At 41.4% G+C, this 20,879-nt stretch overlaps 1 protein-coding gene across 4 annotated transcripts in view; it reads left to right on the top strand.

Annotated features, from left to right (window-relative positions):
* Nucleotides 1–20,879, top strand: part of FAM169A (family with sequence similarity 169 member A) — a 57,776-nt gene that overhangs the window by 36,145 nt on the left and 752 nt on the right. For all 4 annotated transcript variants that reach the window (XM_084802718.1, XM_084802717.1, XM_084802716.1 and 1 more), the window contains 7 exons: nt 2,200–2,379; nt 7,982–8,110; nt 8,701–8,807; nt 11,661–11,700; nt 12,127–12,277; nt 15,861–16,017; nt 20,058–20,261. In XM_084802718.1, coding sequence (XP_084658844.1) covers nt 2,200–2,379; nt 7,982–8,110; nt 8,701–8,807; nt 11,661–11,700; nt 12,127–12,277; nt 15,861–16,017; nt 20,058–20,261 — 968 coding nt within the window. The remainder of the gene's footprint in view (nt 1–2,199; nt 2,380–7,981; nt 8,111–8,700; nt 8,808–11,660; nt 11,701–12,126; nt 12,278–15,860; nt 16,018–20,057; nt 20,262–20,879) is intronic.

Below are 20,879 nucleotides of genomic sequence, written 5' to 3'. Positions count from 1 at the left end.
TAAGGTGCTTAAAATACCCAGCAGAAGTCAGTTGGGAAAGCCCCATTGAGGCAGATAGCTAAATGTCTCATGTCATCCCATCCCGCAACCCACTTTGAGGTTTCCAAGTAAAAGAGCAAATAACAGCCAAGGGGTAATGTCATTAAATCATCAGAACCCAATGGGGGAAGACTCATTAAGGCAGCCAGCTGGAGTTCCCCTGGTAGGGCGCTCTCTCCAGGAAGGCTTCAATAGGTAGCAACAACCTCATCAGATCTGCTGCTCACAGTAACAGGCTAAACCACGTTGAGACAGTCAGCTGGGTTCCCATGGCTGAGCTTCTAACTTCTTTCCACTCCTATATCATGGGATAAATAATACCTGGTGGAAATAGTTGGCCTTTTTAAGTTGTTTTTAAGAACATGATGCTTTGGGCTGTTTGGTTCTCTTCCCTCCCTGTCACAATGGGTTTTTTTGGGTGGGGTGAGGTGGGGTGGTGGCGGTGGTGGCAGCAAATGCTCTGGCAAGGCGCCTTAGAGGGTACAAACTTGTTTAGGTCTGAAATGGGGCAGGACCTCCAGAGCCAGCTTCTCAGTGAGCTGGAACTGCTCATGACAGCTTACCAATAGAATGCATGTCAGCAGGCCTGGGAACCTAGTGACGAGGCTACTTTGGAAGGTCTGTCCAGCAGTGTGGCCTGGGCAAAGGAAACAAGGCCAGGGGCTGGCTGCTATTACTGCTGTAGGATTTCTTCTATCTGTCTCTCTGTCTCTCTGTGTCTGTGTCTCTGTCTGTGTCTGTCTGTCTGTCTGTCTCTGTCTCTGTCTCTGTGTCTGTGTCTCTCAGTCTCTGTCTCTGTCTCTGTCTCTCTCTGGTTTTTCGAGGCAAGGTTTCTCTATGTTATCTTGGCTATACTGGACTCCCTTTGTTGACTAGGCTGGCCTTGAACTCGAAGCAATTCCATCCACCTGCCTCTGCCTCCCGAGTGCTGCGATTAAAGGCGTGTGCCACCACGCCCAGCTACTGCTGTAGGATTTGATGGGTTATTGTGCACTGTGTAGACAGAACCAGGGGTGGGCTCTAGGCTTTGTGCTCAGAATAACTGGATGGAAGAACGGGTGGTGGATTTACTGAGAAAATCTGTAAACTTGAGGGAACATACTTTCAGACTTTTCTCTGCAGAATTGAGGTGTACATCCAATGTGTAAATTGCTATTTTAAATAACAATTATGTATATTTATATACCATCCATTTCAAAAGTACCATATCTCATCAATTTTAGATCATTTTTCTTATTACAAAACAAAAAAAAAATCTGTATGTAATAGTATACTGTATACAATCTTTACACAATAGTCACTCTTTTTTTCCCCACAAAGTCACTCTTATTCCCAGCCTTTGGGAACCATTAATTAATCTAGATTATATATCATGTGGCTTGTATCTAGCAGCTATTGCTGCTGCTGCTGCTTCTTCTTCTTCTTCTTCTTCTTCTTCTTCTTCTTCTTCTTCTTCTTCTTCTTCTTCTTCTTCTTCTTCTTCTTCTTCTTCTTCTTCTTCTTCTGGCTTAATATTCTTTTTCAAAGTTTCATGTATAGTAAGTAGTATGTATCAATACTTCACTTACTAATTAAAAGGACTATTACATCTGTACTACTGTATTGGTCACATGTGTGTATGTGTATGTGTGCCTGTGTTCTGCCCTCAGAGATCACAGGTGGACATTGCATCCCCAGAACTGGTATTATGGGTGGTTACTAGCCATCATGTGGGTGCTGGCAACCACACTCAGGCTCTGCCGAGCCATCTCTCCAGTTCCAACTCTCTGTTTCTTCTTATGACCAGGGAACATTTCCTTGTATAGTGTTCTAGTCAGACTTACTGGTTGTTGTGGCCACATAGGTGAAAAAAGCAGTGGAAAGAAGATTTATTTTTGGCTTGTGGTTTTAGAGGTTTCAGTTAGGTTATGTCTAAAGATAATAGTTGTATGTGCATCGTGAAATGGGAATAAGCTGCTTGTCCTTTATTACTATTGGCAGGCAGAAAATAACAGCCATATGTTACAGTGTATAACAAAAGTTGTAAATATATTTTATGTAACTTTTTTTGATGTGCTTCTTGACTTAGGGAAAAACTATTTTCAGAAATGTTAACTCATATTTACTAAATGTACATGTTGTTTAATGTATAAAATTCTTTGGTTTCTCTTACTACTGCAGGAAGCTTATGCAGCTCCTTTCTTACTCAGAATTATCAACTGCCGGTTCTTGATACAATGTTTATAAGGAAGAAATACAGAGGAAAAGATTTGGGGCTTCATATGCTGGAGGATTTTGTTGACTCCTTTACAGAAGATGCACTTGGCTTGCGATATCCGCTGTCTTCTCTCATGTACACAGGTGAGTGGGCTGAACTAAAAAAATATTAAACTTAATCTTACCTAAAATTTGTTTCTCCAGAAGATTGTAAGTGTATATTATCAGTTTTAAATGATATTGGAATCTTTCATTTTCTAGGATTTAGCTTTATAAATGTAATTTTATTTTATCGTATTTAGTTGTTACATACAGCATAACATTTTAAAAATGTTATTGGAGACAGGCTGGCCATACATAACGATCTTCAAGCCTTACCCTCCAGGCTCAGGGATTACATACCAAGGAGGGCAGAACTGTTTTTGCAAGGCTTGCCTCTTTTCCCCCCAAAGCTTGTTTATTTTGAGATGTATTTTTGTGCCTTCTATGCCATATTTTCCTGATTCCTTTCTTATTTTCTAACCCCGCCCCTTAGTTTTCATCTTCTTTTAGGGTGATCCAGTAGAGATGTCTCACTTAGGTAGTCTGCCAGCCCCACCCCACTGATAACCAAAATTCCTAATGACCTCTCCCTTTCAGAGCTGATTACATGCCAATAAAACCCTGTTGTGGGGAGCCTCTGCAAACACCACAGCCAGCAAAGTGAAGAGCCAGGAGACTGAGGCAAGAGGAAATCTGGCTCAGTCTGACTCAGAAGCTAGTGTTGGTTCAGACTTCTAGAGTCTGATGCTGGGCAGTTTATTTTAGGCATATTTAAGTACAGTACAATCTGGAAAAACTTTCCTGGTTTAATACAATCCCGTGTCCACAATCAAGCTTAAGACATAATTACATTGGAATCCTTTTCAAAGTCTGTGTCACTTCTTACAGGAAGATGGGTGTGTAGATAGGCTCCATGTGTTATCTGAAGGGCCCAGGGGGTCTGCTGTGCCCAGTGCTCTTAACAGTCACATAGACAGTGCCGAGGTCACTTGAGGCTATTAACCATTTCTTATCTTATATGTGGGACCCTGGGGGAGCCAGATGTGGTGGCCTCACAGATAGCACAGGGGTCATCTAGGCTGTTAACCTATGTTCACAGCCTTCTGGTCAGAAAACAGGTTATGTATCTCTTCCTTTGAATAGACAACCCTGCATGTTCAGCATTCCTCCTTTCCCTAGTGCTGATCTGTGAACACAAGGACCTCTGTGCTCCCAACACTGTGATCAGAGACAAGTCAGTCTACTTGTGCATTATTCTCTCATTAAATTGAAATTTAAGAATTTTTGGGGTTATTTGCACTCTTGAATCTAAGTAACCACTGTTTAATAGTCTGAGTGTGGAATAGGTGTTGGGAAGTTTCTTAAGTTTCTGACCTCTCCCACCTCTACTCCTTTTCAGTAAATCATCCTTTAGAATATTTGTGTGTATGTATGCTTGTGTATGCATGCATGCATGCACATGTGTATGCACATATGTGTGTACTTGTGCCTCTGTGTGTGTACATTTGTGCCAGTGCCTGTGGATTCTGGGAAAGGCAGTGAATCTCCTAGAGCTGGATTTACAGGCAAGTTGTGAACCACTGTCCTGCCCCAGATAATAAACCAGAGTAATAGAAGAAAATACAGCCATCTTCCTCTGGCTTCTGCGTGCAGAAGTATATAGATTCATATATGCATGTGCGTATAATTCACACATTTACACACCACATACCCCATTTACAGAATAAATGTGTACATAAATTAAATACATAGGAGCTGAAGAGATGATCCAGCAGCTGAGAGCACTGGCTGCTCTTCTAGAGGACTTTCGTTTGATTCCCAGCACCACCCACCCATAACTCCCAGACCTACAGGATTCTGTTCTCTCTCCTGGATTCCAGAGGCAGCAGATAAACATGTGGTACACAGACATACATGCAGGCAAAACACATAAGAGAACTATATTAAAAAGTAGTTTGCTGTTTTTATATGCTGGTTTTGTGTCCTGCCACTTTACTCTGCGTTTTAAATATAAAATTGAATAAGACACATGTTAATGAGGAATTAGAATTTCCCTTTACAGGTTTTTTTTGTTTTTTTTTTTTGTTTTTTTTTTGTTTTTTTTTTTTGTTTTTTTTTTGGTTTTTTGAGACAGGGTTTCTCTGTGTAGCCTTGGCTGTCCTGGACTCGCTTTGTAGACCAGGCTGGCCTCGAACTCACAGCGATCCGCCTGCCTCTGCCTCCCGAGTGCTGGGATTAAAGGCGTGCGCCACCACGCCCGGCTTCCTTTACAGGTTTATAGTCCTTGATAAAAAAATTTAGAAACAGACTCAGAAGGAAGCTTAAGAGTCAAACTTGAGAATTTGAGAGAAAAAGAGCAGGGTGGACAAGCTGTAAGTCCCAGCAGAGAGGAGGAGGAAATAAAGAGTGAAAGTCATGCCTTTTGAATTATGGTCAGCAGTGGGGATGTGCAAACAGGTCTGTAAAGAGAAAAACAGCGAGAAATCCCAGAAGGCTGGGGAACACATGCTCAGGTTTTTGTCAGCATCCAAAGAGTAGACACAAAGGGCAAAGGAAGAGTTAGCACTTTGAGCTTAGCTTAGAAAAGGGTCAGGTTTAGCAGTGAATATTTGTGGGCAGCTGCATAAAAGAAGGGCTCCTGATTGTATGAATCCATTATCTCAAAAATAGAGGGTAATTATCCCTCCCCATTGTAGCACGTCTTCAGGTAAATCACTTTTCCTGAGGGATGGTCTTCACAGGTGATTGGCAAGCCCAGTGGACTAAATCTTATTGTTATTATTTTTTTCTATTTTCTTTTTCCCCTGGAGATTGGGTTTCTCTGTGTAACAAGCTGTGGCTGTCCTTGACTCTCTCTGTAGACCAGGCTGGCCTCAAACTCACAGATCCACCATGCCTGGCCTCACAGTGGATTGATTCTTTTTCTTTTTCTTGTTTTTTTGTTTTTTGTTGTTTGAGGCTGGGTTTCTCTGTGTAGCCTTGGCTGTTCTGGATTCACTTCGCAGATCAGGCTGGCCTTGGACTCACAGCGATCTGCCTGCCTCTGCCTCCCGAGTGCTGGGATTATAGGTGTGCACCACCACACCCGGGGTGGATTAATTCTTAAGGGAGGGAACAGTAGTATATAATAATGTTCTCTTCTTTAACATGCTGGGAAGGCAAATCTTGAGTTTGAGGTCAGCCTGGACTGCACAGCAAGTTCCAGATACACAGATAGACCAGAATACATACCTAGACAGACAAAGAAGCAAGTAAAGTGTCATGCCTGCACTCAGGGCCAGAAATAGGCCAGGAGGGTAAGTTCCAGAACAGCTAGGGCTACATAGAGAGACCACAGTTCGTCAAATAAAGAAATGAGTGAGTGGATGAAAACTGCCATGGCTCCACTCAGGGCCCAAAGATAGACACAGGAGGAAGAAGCTTTCCCTCGATGGGCCTTAGTATTTCCTGCACCTCCACCTTTTCATGTGGTAGGGGAGGCCTGGTGTAAAGCTGGTGATGAGGGAAGGGTCCGTTCTCAACGGCCTCCAAGCCTGCTAGTTCTTTTCTAGTTGTCGAACAGGCATCTTTGTCCTTCTCACTCCAGCATCTCAGACAGTCTGATAGCTAGTATAAAATGTCATCAGCTCTGATCACTGACCTGATGCCACAGATCTGAAATTCTACACTGGATCTCATGTGAGGTCACAAAGCATAGACTCACTAAAAATACTGCATATAGTTATCCTCAGGCTCTGTGTGTAAGGTGTACATAACAGAAAAGTCTTTGCTTTTAGTTTTTACCTTTTTTTTTTCCTTTTCCTTTTTTTCAAGATAGGGCTTCTCTGTAGTGTTGGCTGTCTTGGACTCACTTTGTAGACCAGGCTGGCCTTAAACTCACAGCGATCTGCCTGGGATTAAAGGCGGGCGCCACCACGCCTGGCCGAAGTCTTTGTATTTAAGGTTGGTAAATATCAAAGAATCTGAAAAGAAATCCAAAACAATTTGTGGGTCAAGCACTGGGGCTAAGAGATAACTACCTAGTAGATGTATAACCGTCTAGGTGACCAATTACATACGTGTGTGAAAGTTTCCTTGGGCTAGAATTCCTGTTGCTCCAAGAATTACTTCTTCCAGCTCAGGGACATAGCTGTGAGGTTTGCGAGAACGACCTAAGTGCCCTGTTTCAAGCCGTCCCGTTCGCGTGTTAGAGTAGTAGCTATCATTGTATTCTATATGCACATTAGGCAGATTGGACAAAAGTTTGTTTTTAATGAAAATTACCTAGAGGCTGAGTATGCTTCACCAAAATGGAAAAATGCTCCAAGTCTGAAACTTACTAAGCATATATCACTCAAAAACTTTCATGTTTCAGAGCATTTTTCATTTTCAGATTAAGTATGCTCAATAGTAAAGCCTGTGCAAGTCTTTAAAATGTGAAAAACTCTGAAGTTGGAAACAGTTTTGTCCAGCTCCTTATATATGCAGTTTGTCTTCTCTTTGGCCCTGTTAGTAATTCTGCCCTCCGTTTCCTTTGCTCTCTAGACATAATTGTACTCCTGTGCTTATGATTGTTTTCATGTTAACCAGTCTTTGCAGTTGTGATATTTATCATTTAGTAATAGCTTCTGTGCTACTGTACACAATGCTGTAAATGCATCATCACCATATTCAAGCCCCTTTCTCATGCCCAACGTGAATTGCCTTTTGTTAACCTTTGAACTACCTGTTCTAGTTAGTGGAATCAAATCGTGACTTACTTTGACAAACTGTCAAAGTTTTGTATGGTATGATTTTTTTTTTTAATTTTTGTATGGTTCGTTTATTGGGGCCATGTCCAGCCAGGCCACAGCCACCTGAGCCGGAGCCCAGTGTCCCCCAGAAGGCCGGTGCTATGGTATGACTTTAAACTTCAGAGTAACTTCTTTTGTATGCGTACTGACATTTATCACTTAAAATTGTTACTTGAAATTTTATAGTTTTTTTTTTTTTAAAGATAAGTTTAGCTAGGTGTGGTGGCATATGTCTTTAATCCCATCACTTGGGAGGCATAGGTAGGAGGATCACTGTGAGTTCGAGGCCAGCCTGGTCTACAAAGTGAGTCCAGGACAGCCAGGATAGCATTGAGAAGCCCTGTCTTGAAAAAAACAAAAATGAGAAAAGATAAGTTTATTATGTTTATTATTTTATCTTAGGAGTATTTGACTGGCATGTCTCTGTGTATCATGTGAGTGCCCAGTGCCTGTGGAGGCAGAAGTGGGCATTGGATCCTGTGGAATTGAAGTTAGTTACAAATGGTTGTGAGCTATCATATGGGCTCTAAGAACCAAACTCAGGTCCTCTGGAAGAGCAGCAAGGGTTCTGAACCACGAGGCCTTCTCTCCAGCCTCCAGAAGTATAGCAAGCACTGGCTGCTCTTCCAGAGGTCCTGAGTTCAATTCCTAGCAACCACGTGGTGGCTCACAACTATGTGTAATGAGATATAGTGCCCTCTTCTGGCAGGCAGGCAGGCATGCATGCAGAAAGCATTGTATACATAATAAATAAACCTTAAAAAAAAAGTTTGATTTATAACTGACACTGCTGTGTACTCTTAGAGTTATCTTTGTTGTGTTCTCAGTGTCAAGGTTCTGCTCCTCACCAAGTGACGTGGGCACCTTACTTTCTTTCCTCTGTCCTTTTTGCCATTTGAGATTTCTAGGAAATTGTTAACTATGTTTTGCAGCTTCCAAGCAATACTTTGAAAAGTATCCAGGAGATCATGAACTTCTTTGGGAAGTTGAAGGTGTGGGCCATTGGCATCAGCGGATTCCAGTCACCAGAGCGTTACAGAGAGAAGCAATTAAAGTTACAGGTAAGACTAGTAGAATATAGGCAGTTTAAAAAGCAGCAACCTATAGTGGTGGTTGTGACCTTTCTGGTTGCAGTCCCCCTTTTAAAGTTTGGAATTTTTATTGTGCTTTTACAGACCTAGAGGGGGCTGGAGAGATGGCTTACCAGTTAGGAGCACTTGTTGCTCTTGTAAAAGACTGGGTTCAGATGCCAGCACCCATGCTCCCAACCATCTGTGTAAATTCACTTCCATGGAATCTAACACCTTCTGACATCTGTTATACCGGGTACACACATGGTATACATACATGCTGGCAAAATATTCATACACATTAAATAAGTCTAAAAAGTAAGATTAAAAAACAAAAGATAGAAACAAAAATGGACCTAGACTAGCACAAACAATGAAATAGCCCAGTGGGAATTGGAGTAAAAAATAAGTATATTAATGGAGAAGTGTAGATTAGGCTTTGTGGATCAACGGATTAGTTGCAAGGTATTGTAAAGGAGACATATACCTAGATTCTTGATTCCTTTTTATCTCTGCTGCTTTTGGGTGTTTATGAAAATCAAATATGATTGGTTCATAATAAAAATTTTTTCTCTATATAGAGATTTCTCAGTATGAAGCCAAAAGATCCTTGTCTGGAGACTATGGTCTGGCTGTTGTACCAGAGTTTGAACCTGGAGTGGAAAGCAGTCAGCCAAGTGAGATGCAGGTATACTCTGTGACCATCATGGGGATAGTTATGTCTTGTGTCCTTTGCTTTTGTTTGTTTTGGTGACACTGAGCATTGAACTTGGAGCCCTATGTATGCTAGGCAAGAGTTTCACTGTTGAATTAGTTCCCTGGCCCAGCCTGCTTTTTGCTGTTTATTTTGAGGTGGCTCTCACCATGTTGCTTAGGTTGGCCTGTATTCTAGCCTGGCCTTAAACTTGAAACTGTCCTGCCTTAGCCTCAGGAATACCTCAGACTGTAGTCTGGCTCTACAAGGTTCAGCTGAAGTTTCAAACACTACATTATTCAACAAATTTAGGGAAGTCCAACTACATTCGTTTTTGTTGGTAGCTTCTGTTAACTGATTATTAAAGATTTAATGCATTTTGAAAAATATTTGTAATGATGTTTACATTATTATAAGCTAATTGAAAGTAATTTAAAGCCAGGCATTGTTGGTGCACACTTTTAATCCCAGCACTGAGGGAGGCAGCGGCATGAGTTCAAGGCCAGCCTGGTCTACAAAGCAAGTAAGTCCAGGACCCTGTCTCGGAAAATAAAGCAAATCAAAACCCTTAGTTAACATAGAAATTGACTATATTTGAATGAAAAGCTTTTATGGCTTTCTAACAATAACATAAATAATACAACTACTGAAAACTTGGTTTTAATTTTCTCTACATTTCTACATTTAGAAGATTGTACTAAGTCCCTGTCCTTGGTTTTTCTTTAGTTTGTTATTGAGGCAGGCTCTCATTAGGTTACCCCCCCTGGCCTGGAACTCAAAGACCCTCACGCCTCTTCATCCTGACTTCTTGGACTGTGTGTGCTGCCATGCCTGGCAAGCCCTGCTCTTTTTATGTTAACATCCGTATTCCTCAGATAGAGACACGTTCACACACTGTTGCCATAAAATCAAGGGAAACTAGATTCTTCTCACAAATGTAATAAAGGCTATAGTTTATTGTAATATAATGCCAAATAATTTTAAGTGTCATTTGAATGAGAATATATTGTAGTGACAATATGTCATAAGATTAATAGCATAAATTGTATTTGCAGTCATTTTTGAAGTTCATATTCTTCATACTGCTTTAATGTTTTAGTTCATTATTAGTAGTACTAAAACATCATTAATATTTTAGTAACCATTATTAGTAGTTTTTTTTTAGACTACATGGTTTATCCTTGCTTTTACTTATTCGGGTATGTAAATCAGTACATTTATTTCTATTTGTATCTTTTTATCTATTCACTTTCATCTTTCTAGTTGAATAACAGACTTCTTGAAGGCAAGATTTTTATTATGCATTTGCCACAGTTAACTCTTTCATGGTCTATAAATTAGACTTTAAATTTTTCAATGAATATATAGTTACATATGTTTATGCAGTACAATGTAAAATTTTATGGACATTATATAATCATTGGATCTGGATAATTTGCATACCTACCACCTCAAAAATTTGTCATTACTTTTATTGGCATCTTTCAAATTCCCATAGCTCTAGTGGCTGTTCTGAAGTACTAGATGAATTCTTGTTGACTTTGAATAGATCTTTTGATGTCTGTGTGCCTACCATGTTGCAGTTGAGTAAGTGTGGAATGGACAGGTGAGTGGATGGCATTTTGTAATGGAGTAGGTATCAGAGCAAGGTAGGTTCTTGCATACATGAGCGAGCTGGATGATTCTTTGCTGGAAAAATAAATAAACTACAAGGTAATAGTTGTTATGTAGCAAAGATGGAAGCACGAGGATGATTTAAAGGGCAGGCGGGAGTTCTGTAAAACGTGTTGTTAAGGCATTTTAGGAGATAGCTTGTAAAAGAAGTGGCATACTTAAAATGAAAAATTAGTTATTGAAGCTTTTTTTAATTTATAGTCTATACAGTGATGAGATGTTGCTTTAAGATGTAAGGGAAGGAATCGCACTTGTATGTGGGGCACTTTCTTTCATTGAGTGTAAAGGAGCAGATAGGATGCAGCGTGGATACCTGGAATTGTTTTGGTTAAGATAGCAAAGGCCGTGAAGCAGTGGTGACAGGACAGGGTAGTCTGAGAGCCCTCATGTAAGCCAGCACGCTTTGTGACTGGCTGAGTAGGGGCGAGGAAGATCTCCCTGCTGTTTAAATGCCCTTTGGCAGAATGACTGTACTTGTTCTTGCCTTTAATGTAGATGAGAAATAAATGTTGGGAATTTATCTCGAGATAGGTTTTTTTTTTGTTGTTTTTTTGGTTTTGTTTGTTTGTTTGTTTTGTTTTGGTTTTTTGGTTTTTTGAGACAGGGTCTCTCTGTGTTAGTGTTGGTGTTAGTGTTGGCTGTCTTGGACTCGCTTTATAGACCAGGCTGGCCTCAAACTCATAATGATCTGCCTGCCTCTGCTTCCTGAGTGCTGGGTTTAAAGGTGTGCGCCACCACGCCCGGCTTGAAATAGGTTTAATGTGAAATCATATGAACCATCTATTGGGAGATGCGTGCTTTGGAAGTCAAGGTAGAAGATGGGTAACTTTAGTTGTATGTTTAAACTCATCAGCAGTAGACAGCTATGTGAAGATAGTATGCAAAAAAAGCAACAACAAAACAACCACAATAGCCACTCCCCCAAGAAAAACTTAAAACAGAAAACCCAGCAGAACAGATAGCTGTGAACATTTCAGATCCTTGGATAAATTCATAGGCTTAGAATGAACCAAGGGCTGTAACATAATCTTTTAATATTGAAGGTAGATTTCTTCTCAAAAATTACTATTTGAATACAGTTAAATATTTTTCTTTGAAAGTATGAACAAAATAGGTTCATAGTGAGAAAGGATAGCTTAAAACATTAGATTTTAATCTTTATCTCTATTTTAGATCCATTCCCTAAAAGATGCCTTTGCTAGCACATCTGAAGGTAAGAAAACCAGCTGTTGTTTTAGTAAGTGTTCTAGCTCTGGGCTCTCCGCGTGCCACCACTGCCCCTGATTTTACTGTGTGTGAACACTGAGGCTGCTGTTGAACCCTCTCCCTTTCTGTACTTGTAACACAGGAATCATAAAGTCTGTGTCTTCCCCCCAAATCAGTAAGAGAGAATATGAAATGACAGTGCAGAACCAGTGAGCCTCATGGGAATGGAGGAATGTGAGGCGTCAGCATTGGCAGTTACTCTGTAGTGAGAACAGATGCTGGCACTGTTTTCTTAGCTTGATCTGAAGGAAGGGGCAAAGCTGAGTAATGTGGCAGTGGTGGGCAGTCTGCTGTGGTTCTTGCATTTCTCGGTGCTTTAACAGGTAGTACTTTCCATGCATAGTCAAGGGCAGTTTTCCTGGTTTTCCCTCAGGTCCAGAAAAGACACCTGTTTCCACTCGTACTCGAAGTGGCCATTTAAAGCGACCAAAGATTGGAAAGCGGTTTCAGGATTCTGAATTTAGTAGTTCTCAAGGGGAAGATGAAACCACTGCCCAGACTTCACCTGTGGCTCCAATAAACAAGTAAGGAGGACATGGTTTTTCATGTGCTGTTACTTCCATACTATTGGTGTCTAGTCCTTTACGGTGGAGCAGCAGGTGTGCTGTGAGGGCTTATACAGCTTCCCAGGAGTGTCACCATCTGAACAGTGTATGGCAGCATTAGTGGGTAAGAGGCTGGAATAAAATCACCGTGGAGGAGTTTTCTGCATGTGCACATCCAGAATATTCTAGTCAGTGTGTTATTCCAAAAGATTCTTTGTCATCAACTTTGAATTTGATGGGATAGGTTTTAGTAGTGCTGACGTTTAAAGTATATTTTAAAAATTCAGTTTATAATTAATTCACTTTACCTGGCTACTGGATATAATTTATGTTAGTAATAGCCATGGATAGAGCCGGGCGTGGTGGCGCACGCCTTTAATCCCAGCACTCGGGAGGCAGAGGCAGGCGGATCGCTGTGAGTTCGAGGCTAGCCTGGTCTACAAAGTGAGTCCAGGACAGGCAAGGCTACACAAAGAAACCCTGTCTCAAAAAACCAAAAAAAAAAAAAAAAAAAAATAGCCATGGATAATACAGTCAGTTCTTCCAGAGTTTGTCAGAACTCTTCGTAACATTTTGTCCTCAGATAAGACATGGTGACTCAGGTCTGTAATCCCAAGACTTGAGAGGCTGAAACTGTGAGGCTAGCTCGCACTGTATGGCAAATCTCTTTCTCAAAAAGGTGAAAATAACAATATTTCTTTTAATTTATTTTTCAGTTTTGAAGGAGGATTTCACATGGTCTGGAATGTGCTATATGGCCGTTTCCCTCTGCCTCTTCTTTCTGAGGGTGGGAACTGCAGGGTGCACTCAGGACCTAGTTTTTGTGTGAGGGTCACACCCAGGGCTCTGCATGCTTCACAAGCTCTCCACAGAGCCAGCTCCGCAGCCCTTCCTTGGCATCTGATAGAGACCAAGATTTTACATTTTATAAAAAAAATTAGACTCTTTTTCTACTAACCATTGAGCTCAATCATTTAATTAATTTATAGCTTTGCCATTTTAGGTGCCAAATTATTTACTCAAAAAAGTCTGTTAATTTGATTATGTAAATAATTTTATATTGCGATAATCAAACAGTCCATTTTAATAAAATAATTATATTAAGGATAAATATAAGTAAATACTTGAATCTCAAAATGTGTAAAAAATATGTTTAGATAACTATGAAGTATTCTCACAAGCAGTTATTTAATGTGATGACTTTATATTTGTGAAATTTTAAGCTGTGTGTGTGCAAGCACGTGCATGTGTGTACCTGTTAGCACATGCAGAATGCAGAAGAGGGCATTGGGTGTCCTCTGTCACTGTTCACACAGAACTTTATAAGTAGGGTTAGGAGAGACTTTAGTTTCAAGGCCTCCCAGCTATGTTCTGCAGGCTCAGTCTAGTCTGCCATCTGTTTGTTTGGTTTTGATTATTTTTGCATGGTATGGCATGTATTGAACCCAGGGCCTCACACATGTAATTTCTTTCTGAGACAGGGTTTCTCTGTGTAGTCTTGACTGTCTTGGAATTCACTCTGTAGGCCAGACTGGTCTCATACTCACAGAGAGCTACCTGCCTCTGCCTCCCAAGTGTTGGATTACATGTGCTATTTTATCCACAAGGAATGTATTTGCGTCTTGCCGCCCCTTCCTCTCCCCTTGCCACTCTTCCTGTGTCCTTCCCCAACTCTATTCACATTCTAACCTGTGGGGATCATTTTCTTTGTATTCTCTGACCACCGTAGGCTTGAGGCCATGTCATAATGCAAAATGTGTTTAATCCAACTTCAAAAGTTACCATAAATTTGCACTCATAATTCTTTAAAAGTCCAAAGTTCAAAGACACTTCGGAGACTCAAGGCACTTTCTTAATTGTAACCCCCTGCAAAATCAAAAGCAAAAAGCAAATTACATAACTTCAACACAAAAGGAACAGAGTATAGATTGAGGGAGGAGAGGGAACAGAGTGAGCAAGTACTAGACTGCAGCAAGACTGAAACCCAGCATAGAGAACTGCAAACCCTGTAGCTCTGAGCTCTCGTGCTGTTCCTTTCTTGTTAAATAGTTTTGTATTTCATTTTGCCCAACTTGTTCTTTTTCATTGTCAACCTGCATGAGCATGACTGTTGATAACCACATGGCAGAGTAGTTGTAAGTGATTAGGCTGCTTTGAAATCGCCTCTGCTGAAGAAATTGTTGCACTACTTTTCAGTTTGGTTTTAGACAAGTTCTTAGGATAGACAGGAAGCAGCTGCATTTTTTGCCAAAGTATCCCAAGATTGCTATCTAGCCAGGTTGCTAATATTCGTCCCCCCTGAAGCTTCTTGAGTTGGGTCTCCACAGTCCACAGCGTTCTCAGCACCACTGTCTTCTAGGCTCCGGCTTAGTAGGATGGCCTGTTAGGTTCTGCTTACAGCGTTCAGCCACCGTCCTAGTCCAGTCCCAAAGTAGTCTTCCATAGTCCTTTCAAAACAAAACAAAAAACCAACAACAGCAACAAAAAACTCCAAAACCAAACTGGGTGGTCATGTCTGCCATAGCAATAACCCATGCCCTGGTACCAACTTCTTAGTTCTTTTGATGTGATAAAAGACCATGGTGAAATCAGCTTATCAGAAGGTTCTTTTGAGGGTCAAAGTTCTGGAGACTAGGAGTCCATCACCATAAGGCAGAGTGTGGCAGGAGGCAGGAGAGCATGGCTCTGGAGCAGCAGCGGACAGCTCACACACAGGACACAGAGAACGTACTGGGAGTCTTTTGAGACTTCAGGCCCCACCCCAGTGGCACACCTCCTAACATTTTCCAAACAGTCCCAGGCGCTACGAACTCAAAAAAGGGGCCATGGGGCCTTTCTCTTTGAAGCCGTAGTGTGTATACTCTAGTTCCATCCACTCACTTAAGTTTTCCGTTTTTCGTTATAGCTGAATAGAAATCCATGGTACAGATTGACCACGTTTTCACTATCCATTCGTCATTGAAGGATACTTAGGTTGTTTCCGTTTCCTAGCTGTTGTGAATAGAGTGGCGGTGAGCATGGCTGAGCAGTTGTCTGCAGACTATGATGTCACGCTCTTTGAGCATATGTCAAGTAGTCCGTGCCTATGATGGTAGATAGTGCCTACCCATGATTCTGCACTAACAGTATTTGAAGAAAGCTGAGGTATGTGCTCATTTCAGTAGAGAAGATGAGAAGTCTAGTTTAAATAGAGACGGTGGTGATGTTTTTAATTTAACGAAACTGGCAAGGGAAAGAACAAATACATCTGGATGAAAAGATTAGTTTTTTAACTATAGGATCTAAAGTTGATGGAATAACATTTACTGATTCTAAAATAAAAAAATGTTACTTTGTTAAGGAGGAATTCTAGGATGCTGAGGCAGGAGGATTGTGAGTCCCAACCAAAGCTGGGTAATTTTAGCAAGACCTTTTCAAAATAAAAAGGACTAGAATTGTACAGGCTTACCTAACTGTACCAGAGTTCCTGACTTCACCACCTGTACTGGCCTAAAAGGAATCCTTGAAATTTATATTGATCCATAATAAGAAAAAGCAAGAATGGTACTGGTTTGTTTTCTAGAGTTGAGTATACTGCACGCACATCAGAGAGCTCAGAAGAATTCCTGGAAGAGGAACCCGAGCAGAGAGTGATGGGATTTGGAGATGAAAGCAGTGTTAAAGATGCACAGCCTGCACCGGAGACTCAGCCACGCCTGGAGAAGCAAGATGGTGACAAAGTAGGAAGTCCCTCATTAGATAGAAGAAAGTGTCCTTAACCAGAGAAACGAGTCCATAGTTCAGAAATTGTATTGGTGGTTAAAATGTATACATTGGCTGGGATATACATAGTTAGGGAGATAGCAAGACCCCTCAGTGCACGCTGAATACAGACTCATAGGTGGAGTTAAATACATTTAGCAAGTACACAGCTGTTAACCTATTTAGAGTTGTTAGAAGAGTAGAAATTAGGGAGACCTCCCTCCCCCTCCCTATATATGCTCTTAGGATATCGAGTCTCTTCTTGGTAACTTGCTATCCCTCCTCTGAGTGCCGTCAGGCCGCCCCATCCAGGGGACGTGGTCAGAAAAGGGGCACCAGAGTTCGTGTGAGAGTCAGATCTCACTCTCCATTCAATGGTGGAGAACAGACATAGGGGAGGGGAGAAGGGGGAAGTGGGAGGGAGGGAAGAATGGGAGGAAACAGGGGAAGGGCTAACAATTGAGATGTAATACGAATAAATTAATAATAAAAAGAAGAGTAGAAATTAGTTATTTGGTGGGGGGGGGCAGGGCTGGAGAGATGGCTCAGGTTATGAGCACTGGCTCCTCTTTGAAAGGTCCTGAGTTCAATTCCTAGCAACCACATGGTGGCTCACAGCCATCTATAATAAGATCTGCTGTCTTCTTCTGGCCTGCAGACACACATTAAGACAGAATACCGTATAAATAATACATAAATATTAAAAAAAAATTAGTTATTTGATTTGGATTTTTGTTTTGTTTTTGTTTTTTTAACTAGAACTGATTTTCTGGAAAGATAGCTAGTTACAAAACAAAAACAACACCCAAACCGAATAGATAAATCCTCTGTAGCTGAGTAAAAGTATCAATCAGGCTTGCGATTTGACCTCTTTACATGTGTATTAGCCTGTCTTCCTTTTTCTCTTCTTTACTCATTTGTCCTTCCTTCTTGATATCTTCAGTTATTTCTACTTTATACATTTCTGGTTTCATATGCACCTGAGTTGCTTAGTCTTCTACCTGTTCTCCTAGTGTGTACAGTATAAGTCTGTTACTGTTTAATCTGTACATGTGTCTTCCCTCCGTGTATGCCTGTCTACACGTATGTGCCTACTACTGAGGAAGGTCAGAAGAGGTGCCGGGCATGATGGTGCACACCTTTAATTCCAGCAGTTGGGAGACATCTCAGTGAGTTTCAGGCTAGTCTGGTCTACAGAGTGAGTTTTAGGACAGCCAGGGCTATATAATAGAGAGACCTTGTCTCAAAAACAAAACAAAACAGAAGGCATGGGATTCCCTGCATCTGGAGCTAGACAATTGTAAGTTGTCATGTGGGTGCTGCTAATTGAATCTGGGTCCTCGGGAAGAGCAGCCAGGGCCCTTCACACTGAGCATTTCTCCAGACCTCCTCCCAACTTTCTTAAGTCAGTGCAGTGCAGCTTTTGTTCCCTCTACTTTATGAAAGTTGTGTTTTCAAATGCCTTTTTTTTTCTTTTATGAAACTGGGGAAAATAAAAGCATATTCTTTTGATGGGGAAAAATAAACATTTGTAGTTTTTCTCTCTTAAACTATAATATACTGTAGTATATTGTGAGATAGTCCATACCATGTAACCTGTCTCATCTAGCAAGATATTGAACATACGTCATTACAGAACCCTTGTAACTCCAGTGGCTTCTCTTACCTGAGGCGACAGACTGCTTTACCCTTCTCAAGGTTCTTTAGTTTCCTGGCTGTGTATATGTGTCCACGTGACTGTATATGTTTGACATACGCTTTTTTCTCCTTAATGTGTACATTCTGGGAAACTCAATATTTTCCCTTTTGATCTTTGGTTCATTGCCTCTTTTGTGCCTCTGTACACCACTTAGTATAATAGTAATGTCTTAGGGTTTCTATTGCTGCAAAAACCCCATGCCCAGAAAGCAGTTTGGGAGGAAAGCGCTTAATTGACTTAACATTTCTAGATCCTAGTTCATCTCTGGGCGCTAGCAAGGCTGGAACCTGGAGGCAGGAGCTGATTCAGAGGCCATGGAGGGTGTTGCTTACTGGCTTGCTTCACATGGCTTGCTTAGCCTGCTTTCCAATAGACCCCAGGACCACCCAGGGATGGCACCACCCACCATGGGCTGGGACATTTCCTATGTTCACTAATTGAGAAAATGCTTTATAGCTAGATCTCTTGGAGGCATTTCCTCAGCTCAGGATATTTTCTCTCATGACTCTAATTTGTGGCAAGTTGACACAAAACCAGACAGTACAAACAGGAATATATATATATTCTTTCTTTTTGGATTTTTTTCAGCAGGGTTTTCCTGTGCGTCTTTGGCTATCCTAGACTCACTTTGTAGATCAGGCTGGCCTTGAACTCACAGGGATCACTTGCTGGGATTAAGGACGTGGTGGCACCTGACTTCCTCTCTTTATTTCACTTCATTTGTGAGGCAAAAATCTCTTTTTCTGTAATCCAGGCTAACCTTAGAATTGCCATTAAACTTAGACTGGGTCTGGAGAGATGGCTCAGAGGTTAAGACCACCACCTGCTCTTCCAGAGATGGTGAGCTCAAGTCCCAGCAACTACAACTATCTATAATGAGATCTGGTGCCCTCTTGTGGTGCACAGGTGTACATACAGGCAGAACATTGTTTAAATAATAGCTACATCTTTCAAAAACAAAAACAAAAAACTTAGTTAGACTGTCCTCAAACTTGGAATCCTCCTGCCTTAGACTTCCAGGTACTAGGATTATGGCATACCACCAAGCTTACCCTCAAAAACTTTAATTTTAGAAAAATTAGGTCTAATTCAAATACTTCTTTTGGAAATTTTTGGGGGTTTGTTTGTTTGGTTTTTCTAGACAGGGTTTCTCTGTGTAGCCTTGGCTGTCCTGGACTTGTCTGTAGACCAGGCTGGCCTCGAACTCACAGGGACCCACCTGCCTCTGCCTCCTGAGTGCTAGGATTAAAGGTGTGTGCCACCACCGCCTGGCTGTTTGTTTTTGAGATGATTTCTCCACAGAGCTCTGGCTTTCTTGGAACGAGGCTGGCCTTGAACTCAGAGATCTGCCTGCTTCTCCCTTCCTAATGTTGGTGTTAAAGGTGTGCGCCACTGCAGCCTGAAACGTTTTCTTTTATATACTTTTAGGAGTCTAGTACTGGATGTATTTTTGAACAGTCATGTGCATTAATTTCTCTTTTTTTGTTTTTGTTTGTTTTGTTTTGTTTTTTGAGACAGGGTTTCTCTGTGTAGTCTTCCTTGGCTGTCCTGGACTCACTTTGTAGACCAGGGTGGCCTCGAACTCATAGCGATCTGCCTGCCTCTGCCTCCCAAGTGCTGGGATTAAAGGCGTGTGCCACCATGCCTGGCCCTATGTTAATTTCTTAAAATGGTAATAGTATACCTTCTGGTTATTAGCCTATTATTAGGAATTGGAAACATCCAACATTAAGTAGATTGTGAATTGATAAAACATTGGGAGAAAAGCTTAGAAATGGAAAGTTTGTGCCATCAGATCAAATTTCTGTACTTTAATAACTGATCACTCTGGGTTGACTGACTGAGCCAGCTGAGACTGGGGCTTTTGTTTTCCCAGCAAGAAGCAAGTAGGCCTAGATTTTCACAGGTCTGGCGCTCTTCTTATATGGTAAGGTACGAAGTATAATCCCCGACTTCCCAGGTGTTGAGCGACTGGCAGTGTTTCATAGGGCTGGTATCGAGATTCAACTTGCTCTGTTGCCTCTTTACTGAAAAGTTCATCTTCTATATCTCCTTTAAGAAGGAATAGACAGCAGAAGCAGGATCTTTTCCCTAAATCTTAGTCCCACATTGTGTAACCCCTGAGTATCCTGACCTTTCCCTGTCACCTGAGACAGTAGGCTTGTGCGGTCCTTGGGGAGTCTTTACTTTGCTGACGCTACCTACTGAGTCCCTCCTCTTCCAGTTGTGAATCTTGGTGGATGACAAGTAGGGAGTGAGAGTGAACCTATCTTGAACAATCAGCTTGTATTCAAATCCTGGCTTTTCCTTTTGGGGCAGGACTCTGCATTGGAGCCTGTGAATGGGGAGGTAGTGGATGACACCATTAAGGCCTCGCTTACAACTGAGGAGGAGGACTCCCCCAGTGAAGGTGTGGAGGAAGAGCTAAAAGTCCCGCCTCTCAACTCCAGTGGAGAGACTGCGGTGACTCTGGTTCCACCTGTAGCAGAGTCTTCCAGAGCTCCTGAGGCTACACCAGACAAGGTAAGGCAGAGACTACCGTACCTTTCATAGGGAAAGTTTGCCAGTATAGGTGCAGTTATGTAGAGCATAAGAGGATTCAAAATCTTCTCCACCTTAGTGTGTAGTCCTTTAAGAAGATTTTACACATAAATTTTTATTTGTCTTTCAGGGTTCAAGTCTGCCCTCACCCCACATCATGTCTACTTTATAGTAACAAAATGAGCTACTGTTCTGGTAGCAAAATGTTTTATGTTCAGGAGATAGGCTAAAGAAAGCTTGGTAGGATATTTAAATTAACTTGGTTAGTTTGGAATATTTCAATTTATGGCTAAAAGACAGGTGTTGTGATACTGTCTAAGTGTCTTGCTTGGTTGGTGAATAAATAAAACTCCCATTGCCCTTAATGCTACTGTCTAAAGAAACCAGTCAGACTTAGTGAGGGTAGCACGGCGTTGTCCCAAGAGATTCTTTGGTCTGGCTCCAGCAGCACCAAAACTGAGAGGCAGCTGATGGCTTGGTAAGGAGCCGAAGCTTAACGTGTCTGGGATATTCTTTGAGGCAAAATGATTTCTTCTAAGAGTTTGTTGTATTAAACTTGCCATGAGATAATTTTGAAGAAACTGAATTTGGCCTAGAATA

This window comes from Acomys minous (genome assembly GCF_964271855.1).
Source record: "Acomys minous genome assembly, chromosome: 11".
In the NCBI taxonomy this organism is placed as follows: domain Eukaryota; kingdom Metazoa; phylum Chordata; class Mammalia; order Rodentia; family Muridae; genus Acomys; species Acomys minous.
This window is presented reverse-complemented; position numbering and strand designations above follow the sequence as displayed.